Source organism: Danio aesculapii, chromosome 7 (genome assembly GCF_903798145.1).
Source record: "Danio aesculapii chromosome 7, fDanAes4.1, whole genome shotgun sequence".
NCBI classification, from domain to species: domain Eukaryota; kingdom Metazoa; phylum Chordata; class Actinopteri; order Cypriniformes; family Danionidae; genus Danio; species Danio aesculapii.
In genome coordinates this window covers 71,446,242-71,466,223 of record NC_079441.1, presented here as the reverse complement: position 1 = coordinate 71,466,223, position 19,982 = coordinate 71,446,242, and the positions used below count along the sequence as shown (strand labels likewise).

General features: G+C 37.0%; 1 protein-coding gene across 1 annotated transcript in view; it reads left to right on the top strand.

Annotated features, from left to right (window-relative positions):
* The window catches only part of LOC130232510 (sodium/potassium/calcium exchanger 3), a 50,077-nt gene extending 30,440 nt beyond the window's left edge, over positions 1-19,637 (top strand). The window contains exons 7-17 of the mRNA XM_056462460.1: positions 698-772; positions 857-882; positions 965-1,018; positions 4,816-4,958; positions 7,884-8,050; positions 8,602-8,800; positions 12,008-12,174; positions 12,254-12,368; positions 15,183-15,295; positions 15,408-15,473; positions 18,517-19,637. Of these exons, the coding sequence (XP_056318435.1) occupies positions 698-772; positions 857-882; positions 965-1,018; positions 4,816-4,958; positions 7,884-8,050; positions 8,602-8,800; positions 12,008-12,174; positions 12,254-12,368; positions 15,183-15,295; positions 15,408-15,473; positions 18,517-18,627 (1,236 nt within the window). The 3' untranslated portion in view covers positions 18,628-19,637. The remainder of the gene's footprint in view (positions 1-697; positions 773-856; positions 883-964; positions 1,019-4,815; positions 4,959-7,883; positions 8,051-8,601; positions 8,801-12,007; positions 12,175-12,253; positions 12,369-15,182; positions 15,296-15,407; positions 15,474-18,516) is intronic.
* Positions 19,638-19,982: the final 345 nt, after the last annotated feature.

Here is a 19,982-nt window from a genome sequence, read left to right as displayed (position 1 = left end):
CTGCCCTAAATGACTGATGACCATGCCCTAAAGGACTGATAGCCCTGCCATAAATGACTGATAACCACGCCCTAAAGGACTGATAGACTTTCCCCAAATGGCTGATAGCCCTGCCCTAAATGACTGATAACCATACCCTAAACTCTGATAGCCCCTCCCTAAATTGCTGATAGCCCTCCCCTAAATGGTTAAAAGCCCCGTCCTAAAATACTGACAGCTCCGCCCTACGTTACTGATATCCCCACCCTAAAGGACTGATAGCCCCGCCCTAAATGACTGATAGCCCTGCACTAAATGACTGATAACCATGCCCTAAAGGACTGATAGCCCCTCCCTAGAGGACTAATAGCCCCACCCTAAATGGCTGATAGCCCTGCCCTAAATGATTGATAGCCCCGCCCTAAATGAAAAAATAGTTTTGAGGGGGAGAGAAGAGTATGGTATTTGATTAAAGTCTATTGGGGCAAATGAATGTTTACAAAATAATGAAGTGCAAAGATGCATTGTTTATAACAAGAACTACTATATACATATCAAAATGTACTCTCTTCCTTAAAGTGCCCATGAAATAAAATTAAGAAGAGGCACATCTAAAGTGTTAAGTGAGCACTTGTAAATAAGTATATTATTGGCCGCTCGTAACACCACAGTGAGTGTTTATTCAGTAACATGCTGTATATGTTCATTTGTGTCCTAGACAGTGGTCCTTACCTGGTGGTCCATGTTCAGAGACTCACTGTACTACATCTTCTCAGTATTGGCATTGATTCTGGTCAGTGCGTCTGTGTATATACAACACAATCTTAAGCCATGAAGATAGTAGCTCTACTCTTATTCTGTTTTTCTTCTGCTATAGGTTATCTTTGATGAAAGAGTTGTATGGTAAGTTAGCATTAGAAAGTGAATATCTTCCTACATTGTGGTGGTTTTAATAATCTCTGAATGCTATGATGCACTGTTACAGGTGGGAATCTATGCTGCTGATCTCCATGTATGGAGTCTATATCCTCATCATGAAGTGAGTATAATGCTGCTCCTCGTCACACTCTCTTGACCGAAGACTTGATTAGCTGTGTTTTATTATTGTAGGGATTTATGTTTTGCAAATTAAATGACCTGAAACATGTTAAATGGTTTTAATATGTTAAAAAAAACATGTTAACATGAGCTAAATATATTAGCCATGTGGTATAAATATGCTAGCAACATGCAAATCTATGATAGCTACATGATAAACATATTGAAGAGATGTTAACAATTAGCTAATTATGCTAGCAATGTGCTAACCATGGTAGCATCATGCAAATTTTTCGGAAAATGTAAACAATTTAGCAGTATACTAATTCATGTTAATAACACTGTAAATATGGTAGTAGCATACTAATAAATGCAAGTGTTAAAACATGGTTGCTAACAGTAGCTGAAACATAATCACTATGTGCTATGAATATGCAAATTCACAATGACCATGTTACCCATTTTAATCAGTTCACCATGCTAGTATTGTGTTAGCCTTGCAACCCTCATGCTAAACATGATACCAACTTGTTGATTAATGCTAACAATATGATAAACATAGTAGCAGCATACTAATTCATGCTAGCAATGTGGTAACATGATAGAAGCTCACTAAATAATAGTGATGTTAAAAACATGGTAAGAGTAGCTAAACATGTTAGCCATGTGCTATAAAAGCAAATTCACAATGACCATGTTGACTATGCTAATTAGCTAACCATACTTGTAGCATGTTAACCTTGCAACCCTCATGCTAAACACAATAACATGTGATAAACATAGTAACAGTAAGCTAATTCATGATAGCAATAAGGTAAACTTGGTACCAGCATACTAAATAATGATGACGTTAAAACATGGTAACAGTAGCTAAAACATGTTAGCCACGTGCTATAAAAGTAAATTCACAACGACCTTGTTAGCTATGCTAATCAGATAGCCATACTTGGAGTGTTAAACTTGCAATCCTCATGCTAATAAAATGTTGAATCATGCAAACAATGTGATAAACATAGTAGCAGCAAGCAATTTCATGCTAGCAATATGGTAACATGGTAGCAGCACACTAAATAATGATCATGTTAAAAACATGGCAGGCTAACAATAGCTAAAACATGTTAGCCATGTGCTATAAAATCAAATTCACAATGACTATGTTAGCTATGCTAATCAGCCAACCATACTTGTAGCATGTTATTCTTGCAACCCTCATGCTAAACACACTACCATGTGTAAAACATAGTAGCAGCAAGCTTATTCATGATAGCAATATGGTAAACATGGTAGCAGCATACTATATAATGATGATGTTAAAAACATGGTAACAGGAGCTAAAACATGTTAGCCAGGTGCTATAAAAGTAAATTCACAATGACTGTGTTGGCAATGCTAATCAGCTAACCATACTTGTAGCATGTTAACTTTGCAACCCTCATGCTAAACATGCTAAAACATGTTAAGTCATGCAAACAATGTGATAAACATAGTAACAGCAAGCTAATTCATGATAGCAATAAGGTAAGCATGTTAGCAGCATACTAAATAATGATGTTAAAAACATGGCAGGCTAACAATAGCTAAAACATGTTAGTCATGTGCTATAAAATCAAATGCACAATGACTATGTTAGCTATGCTAATCAGCCAACCATACTTGTAGCATGTTAACCTTGCAACCCTCATGCTAAACACACTACCATGTGTAAAACATAGTAGCAGCAAGCTTATTTATGATAGCAATATGGTAAACATGGTAGCAGCATACTATATAATGATGATGTAAAAACATGGTAACAGTAGCTAAAACATGTTAGCCATGTGCTATAAAAGCAAATTCACAATGACTGTTAGCAATGCTAATCAGCTAACCATACTTGTAGCATGTTAAATTTGCAACCCTCATGCTAAACATGCTAAAACATGTTAAGTCATGCAAACAATGTGATAAACATAGTAACAGCAAGCTAATTCATGATAGCAATAAGGTAAGCATGGTAGCAGCATACTAAATAATGATGTTAAAAACATGGCAGGCTAACAATAGCTAAAACATATTAGCCATGTGCTATAAAATCAAATTCGCAATGACTATGTTAGCTATGCTAATCAGCCAACCATAATTGTAGCGTGTTAACCTTGCAACCCTCATGTTAAACATGCTAATAACATGTTAGCTCATGCAAGCAGTGTGATTAAACATATTAGCAGCAAACTTATTCCGTCTAACAATATGGTAACATGGTAGCAGCACACTAACAGTAGCTAAAACATGTTGATGAGTGATAATGATGAAAATGATGAGTAAAATATATTGCATAACAAAAAATTATTAACTAATGTCCATGTATAGCACGATAAGTTGACATATCGATTATTGTGAGAGGCCCATTAAGATCCTCCACATCCAGTCTAATGTGCGACATTACTTGCATCAGTGCTAGCGAGAGGAGCATGCTTCATTTGTTGTTTAGAAATGAGTCTGGCTGAGTAGCAGAGTTGTACAGAGAGATAAGAATCTTCTAGAAGACAACAATCTCTTCATTAAACACCTTTTAAGGCCATTGGTGAGACTTGAGCTGTCGAAGCCTCAGATAAACACCACTGCTCTGTTTAACAGGAGGACGGAAACTGAAAAATGTTTGGTTGCATGTTGATGGTATGAAATGGTGCATGTTTATCTCATATAAACATGCCTGTAAATGTATGTATGTGAAAAGATAAAGAGTGCACTGTGTTTTGAAGGAATTGTTGTTTATAGGAGAGAGAGAGAGAGAGAGAGAAACATGGAGATATTTGAAGAATATAGTCAGTTATGAAACTGGTAAATGTGCAAAAATGCTTTTTATTGATATTGATATTTAATTTAGGGGGCAACACGGGAAAGCCAGGTTGCTGCCTGAAGTGGTGTTTGCGAGGCCAGCAGGGGGCGGTCAACCTGCAGTCTCTGTGGGTCCTAATGCCCCAGTATTGTGACTGGGATTCCATGGTCCTCAGTTAGCGCCGTCTTTCAGATGAGACGTTAAACCGAGGTCCTGACTCTCTGTGGTCGTTAGAAATCCCAGGATGTCCTTCAAAAAAGAGTAGGGGTTTCACCCTGGCATCCTGGCCAAATCTGCCCACTAGCCTATGTCCATCATGGCCTGTTAATCATCCCCATATCATAATTGGCTTCATCACTCTGTCTCCTCTCCACCAATTAGCAGGTGTGTGGTGTGCGGTCTGGCGCAAAATGGCTGCCGTCGCGTCATCCAGTGATTTGAGTGCCCAGAAAAGTGCTATATAAATGTAAGGAATTATTATTATTATTATTAAGTGGAAGTGTGCGCAGACAAGACGGCGCTCATACAAAGATGAAGACACACAATGACAGAAAATAAGCACTCGACCCAAGAAAACTCGAGCCGAGCACAACATACAAGACATGACAGGACTAGTGTCTGGGCTCTGCCACCAAAACAAGAATTAACAAGACCGAAGTCCTGACATCATGCCGTTTTAAATGAAGGTTTTTCAATATTAATGGAAAACCAAATCCAAAACTACATGGCATTGTGTGAAAAAGTGTTTGCCCCCCTGTTAAAACCACAGAAATCACCTAAATAGGCCTGACAAAGTGAAGTAGACCGAAAGATCCTCAAAAACTAGACGTCATGCTAGTATTTTTGATGAAATGAATGTATTATATATGAGGCTTAGTTTGTGCTGCAGTGAAATTAATTTTAGTGTAGTTTTGTGGTTTCTCAGACACAAAAACTCAAACCATTGATCGATGTTTTTGCCTTGATCATCTCCTTTACAGGTTTAACAGTCAGATTGCCAGTTTTGTCCAGAGATCGTGTGGTGGTCCAGGTCAGTGTTGTGTACGCAGAGAAACATCCAGAGATAAAGAGGCAGAAGAAGTGGGAGCGAACGGCAACACGTCCATGGTGCTGCTGAGGAAAGGTATTAGACAGGATAAGATGCAGTATTGTTGTTCTTGTATAGCATTGAAATGAAGCTGAATACAGCACGTTTAGGATTAGTTTACTTCCAGAATTAAATAACCCGATCACCCCCTTCTCATCCGAGTTCATTTCTTTCTTTCTTCGGTGAAAGATAAAATACAATAGTTTGAGCATAATAAATAGTTTCACCCTTTAAAGGGTCCGACCTAGCAGAATAAGCAGCCATTTGTATAAAAAACAATGTATGTACTTTTTAACCACAACATCTTTAAAGAGCACCTATGGTAAAAAATTTACTTTTCAAGCTGTTTGGGCAGACATATGTGCATGTATGGTGTATAGACCGTCATATACCGTATATATACACACCCAGTGCTTTTTTTTCAATTTAACAACATAAAAAACGGTGGACCAATTGGAACGGTTTTCAAACCGACCGCAACTTTACGTAGGAGAGCGGTCCCCCTGCCCACCAATATTGAGTGATGTTTTATAAACAAATTTCGGGAGGAGCACGCGCAGAAGTTTCAGTATCAAATACGTCATTGACAATTATTCTATTATCCAATCAGTTCTTGACCAAACCCCTATATATACCAAAGCTGTCTTACCTGCAGCATCTTACGACTTTAGCATCCCTTCACCACCCCGTCACCTCACCTCTTAAGCATTACAATCCCGGGGGGAGCGTTCTGGGGCCGGGCTAGATACTTCGCTCGAATCCCAATTCCTCTTTGTTTCCTGATAAGAGGAATAACTCGAGTTTGGGTGTCTTCCCCGAGCTCCCCGACGCCAAATACGCTTTATTCTGAAACTATTGCAAGTATGAACTCGTGAATTGACAGGCGTGTCATCATATCCTCAGTTTGTTGATTCGCGTCCGCCATTTTCAGCGTGAGTCGAAGCGATATCACTAAAGGAACACGCTAGCTCTATTTTCAGATGCAAGGCTCATTGGGCTCAACACAAGATCAATATTCTCCACATTATCGCTCTAATCGGAATTATTGGTTGTATCTTTAGGTAGGTTTGCAAACATGTGTACTTCTCATTGAGTCTACCTTATACTTCAGCCGTTTGCATTTCTCGCGATCCCAGAAGCTCCCTGTGATCTTAACTAGCATGCGTTTTAGAATTATAAACATAGGTTTCTATCAGGGTACACTCAAGTCGACGGCTGGGCGCCGCGGACCGCTGCAGAAACCTATGTTTAGAATTCAAAAATGCGTGGCGCGACGATTCGGGACACTTCATGTCTCTGCCGCGCCACAGAGAGTGTCTGGTGTGCCGTGTCGCGGCTTCGAGTGGCGCATCCGGTGCCTCAGTCAAAGTTAATTCAGTGTGCGTGGTTATTAGTTTCTGTGTACAAGCTCAGCACTTGAAACTAGCACACAGTTGGCTGTAAAACTGTACAAAGACACAAATGATTTTGTACTCTCTGCTTGGTCTGTGTCCGAGTCGTACATGTACGACTGACTGCTGTACCTCTCACTCCAGCTCCTTCTCTGTCTGCCTCTCAGACTCTGTTGCAAATGCAGAGCGGGTGAGCTCATGGCCCCGCCCCCTTGTTACGTTGGCGGGAAGCCGAAACTAATTTACATGTGAAGCAACACACCCATAAATCAGCGAGCTGTGGACACGCCCCCAACATGACACTTTTTAACACATTATAATAAAACAATCTGAATTGTGTTTTAAACTGAACCTGAACTGACACACTCAGAAGAGCCATAATATTATTATTAAATCATAAAAAAGAGGTCAACTACAGTATGTGCCCTTTAAAGGAAATGACAGATTGTTTTGCTTGTTTCTCAGCTGAGAAGATTTAAAGCCTTTTCAAATTGCACTCAAACTGCAATTAGGAAGTTCAAACCATTAGGCACCACAGAAGTTCACGATATGTAGAAAAATCCTGCATGTTTTCAACACCAACACTTTATTTCTGTCTATCTGACTGAAGAAAAGATGACAGAGAGGGTAAAATGAGTGATCAAGTCTTCATTCTGGAGGTGAGGTGATGCTTTACATGCCAATAGTGCAACAATAAAAGAAGTGCCGCACTTTATAGGTGATTGTAAGCCTGTACAGTAGCAGTTAAGCAGTACAGTAGCAGTGTTTGTAGTGATGTGTGTGTGTGTGTGTGTGTGTGTTTGTTTGTATGTATGTGTGTGTGCATTTGTGCATGCATGTGTTTGTGTTCCTTTGTGCATGTGTTTGTGTGTGCGTGCATGTTCATGTGTGTATGTGTGCATGCGTGTGTTTGTGTGTGTGTGCATATGCCTTTATGCGTGCGTGCCTGGTGGGCGTTTGTGCGTGCATTTGTGTGTGTGTTTGTGCTTGCATGTGTTTGTATGTGTTTTTGTGTGCATGTTTGTGTGCGTTTGTGTGTGTGTACATTTGCGTGCGTGCGTGTGTGCGTTTGTGTGCATGTGTGTGTGCTTGCGTTTGTTTGTGTGCATGCGTTTGTGTGTGTGCGTGCATTTGTGTGCCTGCGTGCGTTTGTTTGTGTGTGTCTACATTTTGCCTGCATGCATTTGTGTGCGTGCGTGCGTGTGTGTGTGTGTGCGCGTGTGTGCATTTGTGTGTCTGCGTTTTGCGTGCATGCATTTGTGTATATCTGTGCGTGCGTTTGTGTGCGCACGTGTGTGTGTGTGTGTGTGTGCATTTGTTTGTGTGCGTGTGTGTCTGCGTTTTGCGTGCATGCATTTGTGTGTATTTCTGTGCGTGTGTTTGTGTGTGCATTTGTGTGCGTGCTTGCATGTTCGTTTCTGCATGTTTGCGCGTGTTTGTGTATGCATGTTTGCTTGTGTGTGTGTGTGTGTGTGTGCGTGTGTGCGTGTGTGTGCGCGTGTGCGTGTGTGTGCGTGTGTGTGCATGTGTGTGTGTGTGTGGGTGTGCATGTGTGTGTGTGTGTGTTGAGCTCCCGCAGGCTCTGCTCAGGACTCTTCAGTGTTGATGGTGGACGAGCTCCTCATATTAAGGCCTCATCAGCTCTCCTTCCCAGAGGCTGGTCTGCGCGTCATGATCACTCCACACTTCTCTCCGCGCACACGCCTCTCCATGGCCGGACGCATGCTCATCAGCGAGGTCAGCACCAGTTCTGTTTTTTATATGCTGTTCAGTACAGGAAATCACTTCCTTTCAAATGAGCAGTCAATAACAAATGCCAACTGAAAATCACGATGGTAGAATTCAAAGTGAATAGAAATGCTTCATGCAGGCGTCGTTGTTTTTAATAATACATGTTTCAGTAGGGATTATCTATAAGCAGCATATGGAATAATATACTGTATACAAAAAAACTCTATACCAATCTTTTATTTATTTATTTTTAATAATACACACCTGAAAATTCTGGAAAATTATCTTTCTTTCATGTAAGTCTCTGTAGAAAGCTATTGTTTTAGGATTTACTCACAGTTCCAGTCATCAGTATGTAGAATTTTCATATCTGACTTACTTATGCACACCAAAGATGCATTCATTTGACCCAAAAAATAGTCAAACTGAGTAAAACATTAAAACAGAGAAAATGTATTAGAAATACTACTAATAATTCACAATGTAATTTATTTGTGCGTGTAACTGAAAATCTAGAAGTCAGTGCTTATAAATGTGATTGTGTGTGTTGTTTTCAGAGACAGAGGCTGCTGAAGGAGAACAGGTCGAGCCGGGGCTCAGTGAAGAGCTCCAGAGGAATGGTGAACGGTGGAAATGTTGAAGCTCAGCAGACGCTGGAGGACGGAAACACAGGAGTGATGCTGGAGGTGGAGAACACTCAGCCTGAGGAAGACGATGAAGACGAAGACCAGATCTTCAGGCCGCTCCATATCCCTGGTCAGTACACATCAAACACAGTATATAACTATTCATATGTGCTGTGCGCTGTTAAAAATATCCGGAAATTGGCAGTTTTCTGTATTTGGTGATTCATGTTTTTATTTGTCTCGTTTATTTAATTGCATTATGGGATTTTAATCTTTCTTCAAACAATTTTTAACCTTAAAAAGTTAGAAAAGGTGATTTTTTATTGAGAATTTTAATAGTTTGCAGTGCTATATTGGCTGGGTTGGTGTTGTATATTACGCTACAAAAGCCTTGTAATAAACTGCCAGCACATTTTCTGTTATTTGACAGACTTCTCCAGATATTATATCTTGTACATTATATTATTTACTAAAATGTCAATAAAAGTCACCTTGTTAAACTGTAGAGTTGAATTTTCACCATCAGAAGTGACAGAACAGAGATCAACATCCCATAATGCAATTCATAACCAGAAATAAAAGGAAAATTAATCACAAAATATGGAAACTGTTCATTAACTGGCTTTATTTTCAGTGTATGATGGTATAAACCTTGATTTACTTTAACAAAATAACTATATTTTTGTTCAGTGTAAATAACAAGTTCAGTTAAAGTAAAAAAAATAACAAAATTCATTAAAAAAATTAGCAAAATAACTTACGATAACAGTCAAAAAACTATAGAAATGCTGTAGAAAAAAGAGGAAAAATCAAGAGAAGCAAAAAATGTGAAACATTTAGTTGAAATTTTGTAGGTTGTCATTTTTTTGCAATATTTTGCTTGAGTTTAATTGTTTTATCTTTCGATTTCTAAATATGTTTGGTGACTAAAATATTATTTTAATAAATATATCTTATATATATATTTTGTTTGAATGCACCAAAATACACTGCCTATATTAATTTTCAAAATGGGGTGAACTCAATTATGCTGAGCACTGTATAATACACAACAAAAACTCCTCATCGTGACAGTCCTAGTTACAAGACAAAATACTTTCCATAAATCCGTTATAAACACCATTATTTGCAAACTTTCTTTGCATTATTTCATTCATTTTCTTTTCGGCTTAGTCCCTTTAATAATCTGCCACAGCGGAATGAACCGCCAACTTATCCAGCATGTTTTATGCAGCGGATGCCCTTCCAGCTGCAACCCATCACTGGGAAACACCCATAGACGCTCAATCACACACATACACTACGGCCAATTTAGCTTACCCAATTCACCTATAAAAACCAGAGGAAACCCACGCCAACATGGGAAGAACATGCAAACAACGCCACACAGAAATGCCGACTGACCCAGCCGAGGCTTGAACTACCAACCTTCTTGCTGTGAGGCGATTGTGCTACCCGCTGCGCCAACGTGATCCCTCTTTGCATTATTAATTGTCTTTAATGAATTTTCTTTTTAATCTGTATAGAGTCACACATATGATTGTATTTTTAAATTTTTCTTGCTGGGCAAACATTAATCACGATTAACCACATCTAAAATAAATATTTATTTTGCCATAATATATATGTGTGTGTGTGTTTTATATATGTGATACATAAACATACATAAAAAACTAAAGGTTTGTCACATGTATATATAATTTGTATCATATACACACATATTTTATCTAAATATAATAAACTTTTTCTCGAATATATGCATGCATGTGTGTATTCATATACACAAAAGAAATACACACACATTCATTAATTTTTCTTCAGCTTAGTCCCTTTATTCCGCCACAGCGGAATGACCCGCCAACTTATCCAGCATATGTTTTACGCAGCGGATGCCCTTCCAGCTGCAACCCAGCACTGGGAAACATTTATACACACTCATCCACAACAGCCAATTTAGTTTATTCAATTCCCTATAGCACATGTGTTTGGACTGGGGGGGGGAAACCAGAGCACCCAGAGGAAACCCACACCCACACAGGGAGAACATGCAAACGCCACACAGAAATGCCAACTGACTCAGCCGGGACTCGAAACAGCGACCTTTTTGCTGTGAGACAACCACATAGCCTCCATGCTGCCCACTATACACATATATTATGTAAAAAATAAAACAAACATATTTTGGATGTGTTTAATCTTTGGGTAACACTTTATTTTGATGGTCCATTTGAGTATTAGTAGACTGTCTGCTTAATATCTGCTGATACTGCTCCTTCAACAGACATTTAACTGACTATAAGACACTTTACAAGCACATGTCAACTTACACTAACCCTAACCCTAACCCAACAGTCTACTTATAATCTAATAAGAATTAGCTGGCATGTAGATGTAATGTAACTTAATTCAACAAACGGACCATCAAAATAAAGTGGGACCAATCTTTGTCCAGCGCTATTAATTTTATTCCATTACTTTTATTTTACTACACGAAACTGGATAAACAAATTGCGCATTAAAACATGGTTATAATAACTAATAATGAACAATACTTGTACAGCATTTATTAATCATAGTTTTAAAATTTGCTAATGTTTTACCTTTCAAGAGTTCACACTTAGCTGATAATCAATAAGCGTATTTGGCATGCTGTCCCGGGAGAGAGCCCTGAGCTCGTAATATCCTCGAGCCCGGGGCTCCCTCCCATTAGAAGGGCGAGAGGGGAGTCCGAGCTCAGGTAGGTCTCAAGAACTCCCCTGCTTGTCGCCGTGTGAGAAGTGTAAACTAAGGTCGTCTTAGGTGATAATTGGTTTAGTTGATTGGCTATGGTTTGTTTTTGGACGGTGGGAGGAAACAGGGGAACCCGGGGGAAGCCCACGCAAACACGGGGAGAACATGTAAACTCCGTACAGAAACACCAACCAGCCTGATAGGAGGTTAGACCAGCGGTGTTCTTGCTGTGAGGCAACAGTGCTAGCCACTGGGCCACCGTGTCGCCCCCTATTGGAATAGGGGGAGGAAGTAGGGGTGGAAGGAGGGGGAAGCTTCAAGACGAAGATAACTGGAGTGAAAAGCTCTGGTTATTTATAATGCTTCCGTAACCATCTAATAGGTCAGATTATGGAGTTAATGAGAAACCAGCCATGTTGATCATAAGCACGTGATCCTCTCGAAATTAGTTTATAAATAAACCACACTTATCTGAATCATTTATTTATATAAAAATAATGTGGTGGACATTTGTTATTGTTATTATGTCCATAAAATGACAAGTAAAGACTGTTTATTTCACGTCTGAATGTGAATTTGTGTGTGTGTGTGTGTGTGTGTGCATTAGCGGGCTGCAGTGCGCGTCTGAAGTGGCTGGTGTCCTGGCCGCTGGGTGTTTTACTGTATTTTACTGTACCAAACTGCATCCTCCCACGCTGGCATCGCTGGTTCATGATCACCTTTATTGCTTCAACTTTCTGGATTGCTATTTTCTCCTACCTCATGGTGTGGATGGTAAGATCAAGCTAAGAATAAATCAATCCTACTACACACGCCAGTCTTTCTGATCAGATTTGTATGATTATGCATGCAGGTCACCATCATCAGTTACACACTCGATATTCCCGACTACATCATGGGAATCACGTTTCTGGCTGCTGGCACCAGTGTGCCTGACTGCATGGCAAGCCTCATCGTTGCCCGTCAAGGTATGCACAGAAAAATCTTAAATATGTGTGTATTTGTTGACTAATACCTTATTCATCTCTTTTAACCCTTGTGTGCTGTTGGGTCGTTTTCATCCACTCTCGGGGGATTTTGAGGCTTAATTTGGCCTTAACTTTCTCTGTTCTCTGTATTTCAGCAAATGGAATGATGTTTGGTGATAAATATTATTTTGATGCATATTTTGGGGAAATGCTTTGGAATTTCGTCACCTTTGAATTATAAGGTTCTGTCTGCGTTCTGAATGATTTTGAGATATCGAGCTTCAAAGTTTTTGCAATCCATATAGCAAACAGTGTGTGTGTAACATTTGCTTTCAAAATAAGAAGTCTTAAAATGTAAACAACTTAATAAAAAACATCTCATAATGTAAATACGTTGTCATTTAATAAGAATATGGCAATCATTACATTTTGACAAAAATGTCAGACAGAACCTTATAATTCTAAGGTGACGATTTGTCAGTACACTCAATACAAAACACTCAGGGCATTGACTACTCATTCATTATATTATTGGGCTGTTTTTGCCCTATTGACTTCCATTATAATATATAAGGGGAGTCAATCTGGGGTGCGTTTCCGAAAACCACTGTTAGCGAACTAAGGTTGCAAGTTCCGTCGTTACAAACATAGTTTGTTGATTTGCCGTTTTCCAAATCCAATGAACATTCGCAAACTTGTATGCTTGCAACTACTCCTCTGGAGCTGTAGTTAGAAACAGAGTTCCTGGCTGTGTTCTATTCCCAGTTTTCCCCCCCTATGCCCTATTCATTTAGAACATTCTAACATTTAAACATGGAATGATTAAAAATAATAAAGCATTAAGCTCATCTCTCTTATGTGTAATTTGCTAACTATTTTTACAGATCAGTTTTAGCGATCTTCATGTTTACAATTGTGCTCCCTTCATAGTGCACTTTGAAAACATTGATGTCATTTTGAACACGAAAGCCTCATGACGAAAGCTATAGGTGACCTATTATTGAAAAGTGGAATTTACCTTACGTCTCCAAAGCTTGTAAAAAAAAAAAACACAGCATATGTTAATGCTTTTAATTTATAGTGGGTTATTTATGAAGTATCTGTACTGTATGTGACGGGCCGGCTGGTTAGAACATTTCTGCAGTGGTTTACATGTGTCAAATTGTAAAAGTAGACTTAAAAAAAATAAATAAACAATATCCTACTTAATAATAATCATCATCATCATCATTAATATTATTAAAGTAGAATATTTCATTTCCTAATAAATAATAAATATTACATTTCATTTCTTAATAAATTTATTTATTTACACCTCATTTATTTATTTATTTATTTATTTATATGATTTATATATGATATTAGAGTACGTGTTAGCTTTTTGTAAGTGATTTTATATTTTAGAATAGATTATGGAATGTTCTCAATAATATTTGTAAAGGAAACATTGGCCCAATAAGTGCGGTTTACATATATTTCAATTAATATGGAAAACGAGTGCATGTTTTTACCAAAACTAATATTGGATTTTTTAAAATTTATTTATTTATTTATTTTTATTTATGCGTGTTTGTGTAAAACAATACAATTTGCACAAAGAAATGATGAGGTTCTTCTCTAAAGAAGTTGTTACTCCACCCCATTTAGAACATTATTATGGGCATTTTATGCTATAACTAACATGCTTCAAGCGATGGATCTGTGACAGAGAAACTAGGGGTTTTGGGAAACACTCGTCACTACATCGTTCTTTGCCCAAAAGATGCATCGTAATTCAATTCAGTTCATTTCACCTTTATTTGTGTAGCGCTTTTACAGTATGGATTGTGTCAAAGCAGCTTCACGTGAAAGATCATAGTGAATTGAAACAGTGTGGTCCAGTTTTCAGTGTTTAAGTTCAGTTCTGTTCAGTTCAGTTCAGTGTGGTTTAATAATCACTACTGAGAGTCCAAACACTGAAGAGCAAATCCAACGATGCGCAGCTCTACAGATCCTGAACCATGCAAGCCAGTGATGACAGCGGAGAGGGAAAAAAACTTCACCAATTTGTGAAAGTGAAGAATTAAAAAACCTCGAGAGAAACCAGGCTCAGTTGGGCACGACCATTTCTCCACTGCCCAAACGTCTTGTGCAGAGCTGCAGTCTAGGCGCTGGAGAATGCTGGACCTCAGCAAAGACTCGTCTGTCCCTGGAGCGTCACAGGAATCAGTCTCATGCTCTCCACTCCTCCATGACCACCACAGTAGCTGCTCTGGATACGGCCTGGTCCAGAATTATGGAAACCTTGGGATCATCTCGTCGCTGGTCTTGGATTAAATCAGCGGCGCTGCATAGTCTGAAGGCCTCAGGATGAGTATCCCCAGGTGGAACTAGAGAATAATTAGAATCGCACTATGATAGTTCAGCCGCCGATGTCATTGTTTGGTAAACGCACCCCTGATCAGTACACAAGGGTTAAATTCCAATCACTTACTGAGTTTGACTCAAGGTTGCAATAATGATGCCAAAAATGTGTTATTAGTAAAAAAGAAAATGTGGTATTCATATTGACTAAATGCTTCACGCAACAGTAGTTTCCAACTTGATGGAATAACTATTGTCAACACTAATAGATGATAAAAATGTCCGTCCAATACATTTGAGGACAACTGGACCACTGAAACGTCCGTGTGCAAGAAAACTCTGAGAATCTTATCTCCACCTCTTGGTTTGACATGGCCTGAACGTGCATCACAGTGCATCTTTGTGTCTTCATGTGGACAGAAACATTCCTGTTTATAAAAATACTCATGTAAGACTGTCTCTGTGATTCAGGTATGGGGGATATGGCGGTGTCCAACTCCATCGGCAGCAACATCTTTGACATCCTGCTGGGTCTGGGCTTCCCCTGGGCTCTGAGGACACTAGTTGTAGATCACGGCTCAGAAGTGAGTGTTTTATTTACTCCACACACACACACACACACACACACACACACACACACACACACACACACTGTGCAGATGATGATGTCTGATGGCTCTCTGTGTTGTTTGTCAGGTGTTCATCAATAATAAGGGTCTGGTCTATTCTGTGGTCCTGCTGCTGGCATCAGTCTTCCTCACCGTGAGCAAATACACAACACCACAACATGCATACAAGCATAGTTGTCAACCCTCCTCATTTGTCCTGTATTTAGCTCTAGAATGGCTTCAACTCTTCACGTGTTTGCAGTATTTATTTTTTGCTTCTGGAAAATTCACACCTAAAAATAGGAATTGCCTAGATCAGTAATTATCAATACACACGGCTACCTTTGCATTTGGACAGCTTTAATTAAGTCATTTACAAAAGAAATAATAATAAAAATGGGTGGCTGAATAGAACCAAATGCCTAGTTTCTAAACAAAAGCTCAGCTCTTCAGTAAATGTGGTGAGCACATACACCATATGATTCTCTGCAAGCTTTTATGACAGTAGTGCTATAAAATGAACTTTTTTTCTTAAGTATTTCCTTTTCTGATTTTCATCACTGATGGTTACGTGATGGCTTAATAATAAATGCCTTTTCATCTTGAACTGCGCCCATATTTTTAACCCTTATGTTAAACTTGGGGTTGTTTTCATCCACTCTGGGCTGATTTTGAGTCTTAATTTGGCCACAACTTTCTCTGTTTCAGCAAATGAAATGATTTTTGGTCACAAATCTTATTTCGACACATATTTTGGCAAAAGGCTTTTTAAAAAATGTAAAAACTTAATACAGTGTTGGCAAGTTTACTACCCTTTCATTATGTTGGTGGATGTTTTTGCCCCATTGACTTCCATTATAATCACAATTTTTGACTGCAAAGCCATGACAGCGTATTATTATTATCATTATTATTTTTATTTTTTATTATGTATTATTATTATTATGTATTATTATCATTATGTATTATTATTATTATGTATTGTTATTATTATTATTTTTATTATGTATTATTATCATTATTATTATTATTGTGTATTGTTATTATTATTATGTATTGTTATTATTATTATTATTATTATGTATTATTATTATTATTATTATTATTATTATTATTATTATTATGTATTATTATTATTATTATTATTATCATTATTATTATTATTATGTATTATTATGTATTATCATTATTATTATTATTATTATGTATTATTATATATTATCATTATTATTATTATTATTATTATTATTATGTATTATTATTATCATTATTATTATTATTATGTATTATTATGTATTATCATTATTATTATTATTATTATGTATTATTATGTATTATCATTATTATTATTATTATGTATTATTATTATTATCATTATTATGTATTGTTGTTATTATTATTATCATTATTATTGTTATGTATTATTATTATTATTATTATTATCATTATTATTATGTATTATTATTATTGATATTATCGTTATTATTATTATCGTTATTATTATGTATTATGTATTATCATTATTATGTATTATTATTATTATTATGGATTATTATCATTATTATTATTATTTTTATTATGTATTCTTTATTGTTGGTGATTTCCCTGTTGGGAAGAGGTCACATTTGTCATTTTTACTGTAAAAAAAATCTAACAGTGCATGAAAGCTAATGTTATTATGGATCTTTCACATGTGCAAGACTGTAATAAAAGGTACAAATATATCCAGTTCACAATTAACTTTTTTACACAAATCCATGACATCCTAAACTTGGAAATTAAAGAGTGAAAATAATTATAAATAAATAAATATTTTTGATCAGGACTGAGGCTGATTTAACAGATTTATGCAAAATAATATTAATAACAATAATAATCTTATACAGTTTTACAGTGATTCAATTCAGTGTTTTCTTTGATGTTTTCTTCCAGCACATAAGGAAAGGGTTGTAAATTTGAACGATGCACAAGGGTTCATATGATTTTTCTGAAAAGGAAGACAAACAGAAACAGTCAAGAAAAGACTCTTAATGTCTTAATGTCAATCGTGTATATTTACTGAGTAATCCACTATATTATAGAAAGCGGATCCGTTCACCTTGCAGAAATTAACATTAGGGTCAAAATTACATTGTTATAGAAAAACAGTGACGCTGACATCTTATCAGAGCTGTTTAGGTTACATTCCTGCTGTTGAATCCGCAAGGCGTCTGCCAAAAAGTATGCTAGTAGGAAAACATACATCGCCATCTACTGGCACAAACAGCACTCTCCCATTCATTTCCTTTTTGGAACATACATGAGCCTTTAATTGTCATTCACAAGGGATTTATAAAGCATAAATAGTCCTCACTTTAGATTAGATCACAAAACTGAAGCATTTATTAACATACAAATTCAATATTACTTAATGCCTGAATAATAATTATATATGTGTTCATTTGAATAGTTTATTAATCATTTACTTACTCATTGTGAATGATCCCAAAAACCACCAGCTACTCTTTAATAACTCCTTAGTAAATAATGCAATACTACATTTAGTAGTAGTGAAAATGAAATAATTAATAAAGTATGAAAAACTCAATCATTAAGTACATTATACATGTCAAGAATACAGCGTTTGTAGCTTTATTTATATACTGCTTACTAATGTCTATTAATGTCGAGTTAATGCTTAACAAATGCTTTATAGAATATTTTGTGGTCTTACTTGGATGAAAATGTGCAACGTAAACAAAAAGGCTTTTCAGTAAACCTTCATGATTGTAGAAATGAATAATTTAGCCACTAATTTAACTCATAAACATAAAATAGTCATGAATTTCCATGAATTTGTGTCATTTCTATTAATTAATCTACTTACTCATTCTGAATGGTCTTAAAATCCAGCTACTCTTATATAGCTGCCTAGTAAATAATGCAATGATTAATATAGTAGTGGAAATGTAATCATTAATACAGGATGAAAATGTTCATGTGCTTATACATCAAGAATACAGCATTTATAAACTGCTTACTAATGTCTATTAATGTAGAGTTAATGCTAAACAAATGATTAACTGTGTGCTAATGCTTAATAAATGATTCATAGTGTGCAGTTATTATGAAGTGTTACCAATGCATCGATGATTTCACACACGCACGCACGCACGCACAGTGTTAAAAGTGTGTGTGTGTGTGTGTATCTCCTTCAGGTCCTGAGTGTTCATCTGAACGGCTGGAAGCTGGATCGAAGGCTGGGTTTGGGCCTGATGCTGCTCTACTCCATCTTTCTGCTCTGCTCCATCCTCTTCGGCCAGCTTTAGATGATCTTGCACTGATTTATACTGTAGATCAGGTACTACATCTTGGGTGGTTTCCAGTCTTGGGTCTAATGTAGCAGCCAAAAGCAATGTTTCAGCTTTAACATAGACCTCAAAATGGATTTAAAAGCAGAGATCTGGGGTCACTTATAAACATGGCATGTACAGAAAATGGGCTGAAAATGTGCATGAGCCAAATTAAAAAACAAAAACTTGACAAGAGAATGTGCACAGATTTAAGTCAACTCCAAGTAAACAGAATTAACCTAAAATATGACCTAATTAAACCACTTTAAATCACCATATGAGCTGTAATCTTTAATAGAAAATATATACATTTATAGTGGCATCCGTTCACATAACATCAGTTTGAGGAACGGAGTAAGATTCTGAATGAGGAATAGTGATCAATATAATGGTTTCTGTTCATAAAAATGATCTGACAGGAGAACATTTTACATTAACATGCAAATTTGTGGCTAATTATTGTGAATTTGTATGATATCTAATGCAGTGTTTCCCAACCCTGTTCCTGAAGGCACACCAACAGTACACATTTTCAAGCTCTCCCTAATCCAACACACCTGAATCACCTCACCAGAACATTAGAAGAGACTCCAACACCTGAAGTGAATGGGTGAGATAGGGGAGACATCCAAAATATGTTCTGTTGGTGTGCCTCCAGGAACAGGGTTGGGAAACACTGATCTAATATCACTAATTCAACACAAACATTGAATAGCTTGGGATTGCCATTAATTTGTGCCGTTTCTATTTTACATGCTGATATTTTTGTTTTAAAAAGCATTAACATCAGCCACTGATTAGTTGATAGTGGTTTTGATATCCATATAGAAATCTGATGCATATAATTACATATTCATGATGCATATTATATACATATTACAAGTAGGCCTGTCGCAATGTCTGTATGTTGTTGTATGATATTTTGCACCATAATATATTGCAGGGGTCAGGAACCTTTATTCAGCAAAGAGCCATTTCAGATGTTTTTGGCAAATAGATTTTTTAAAGAGCCGTTGTGTGTGTGTGTGTGTGTGTGTATATAACAAAACCTTTTTGTGTCCATGCACAACTTAAAAATAAACAAATATGACGCATCACAATGTATGAAGGTAGGAAAATTCATAGAATTTTTTTTCGCCATCACCTGTCATAAGTGTTTGAATTTACGTGCGCGAGGTTACCATTGAAATGTTAGTAGCTTGCCCTTGTAGCTTGCCCTTGTAGCTTGTTGTGATTCAAGTTAATCCACAGCACCACACACGCACACTGGTTGAAACATAATTTAATTGTAAACTGAGTTTTTATACATTTTTCTGTAAAAACAGAATTAA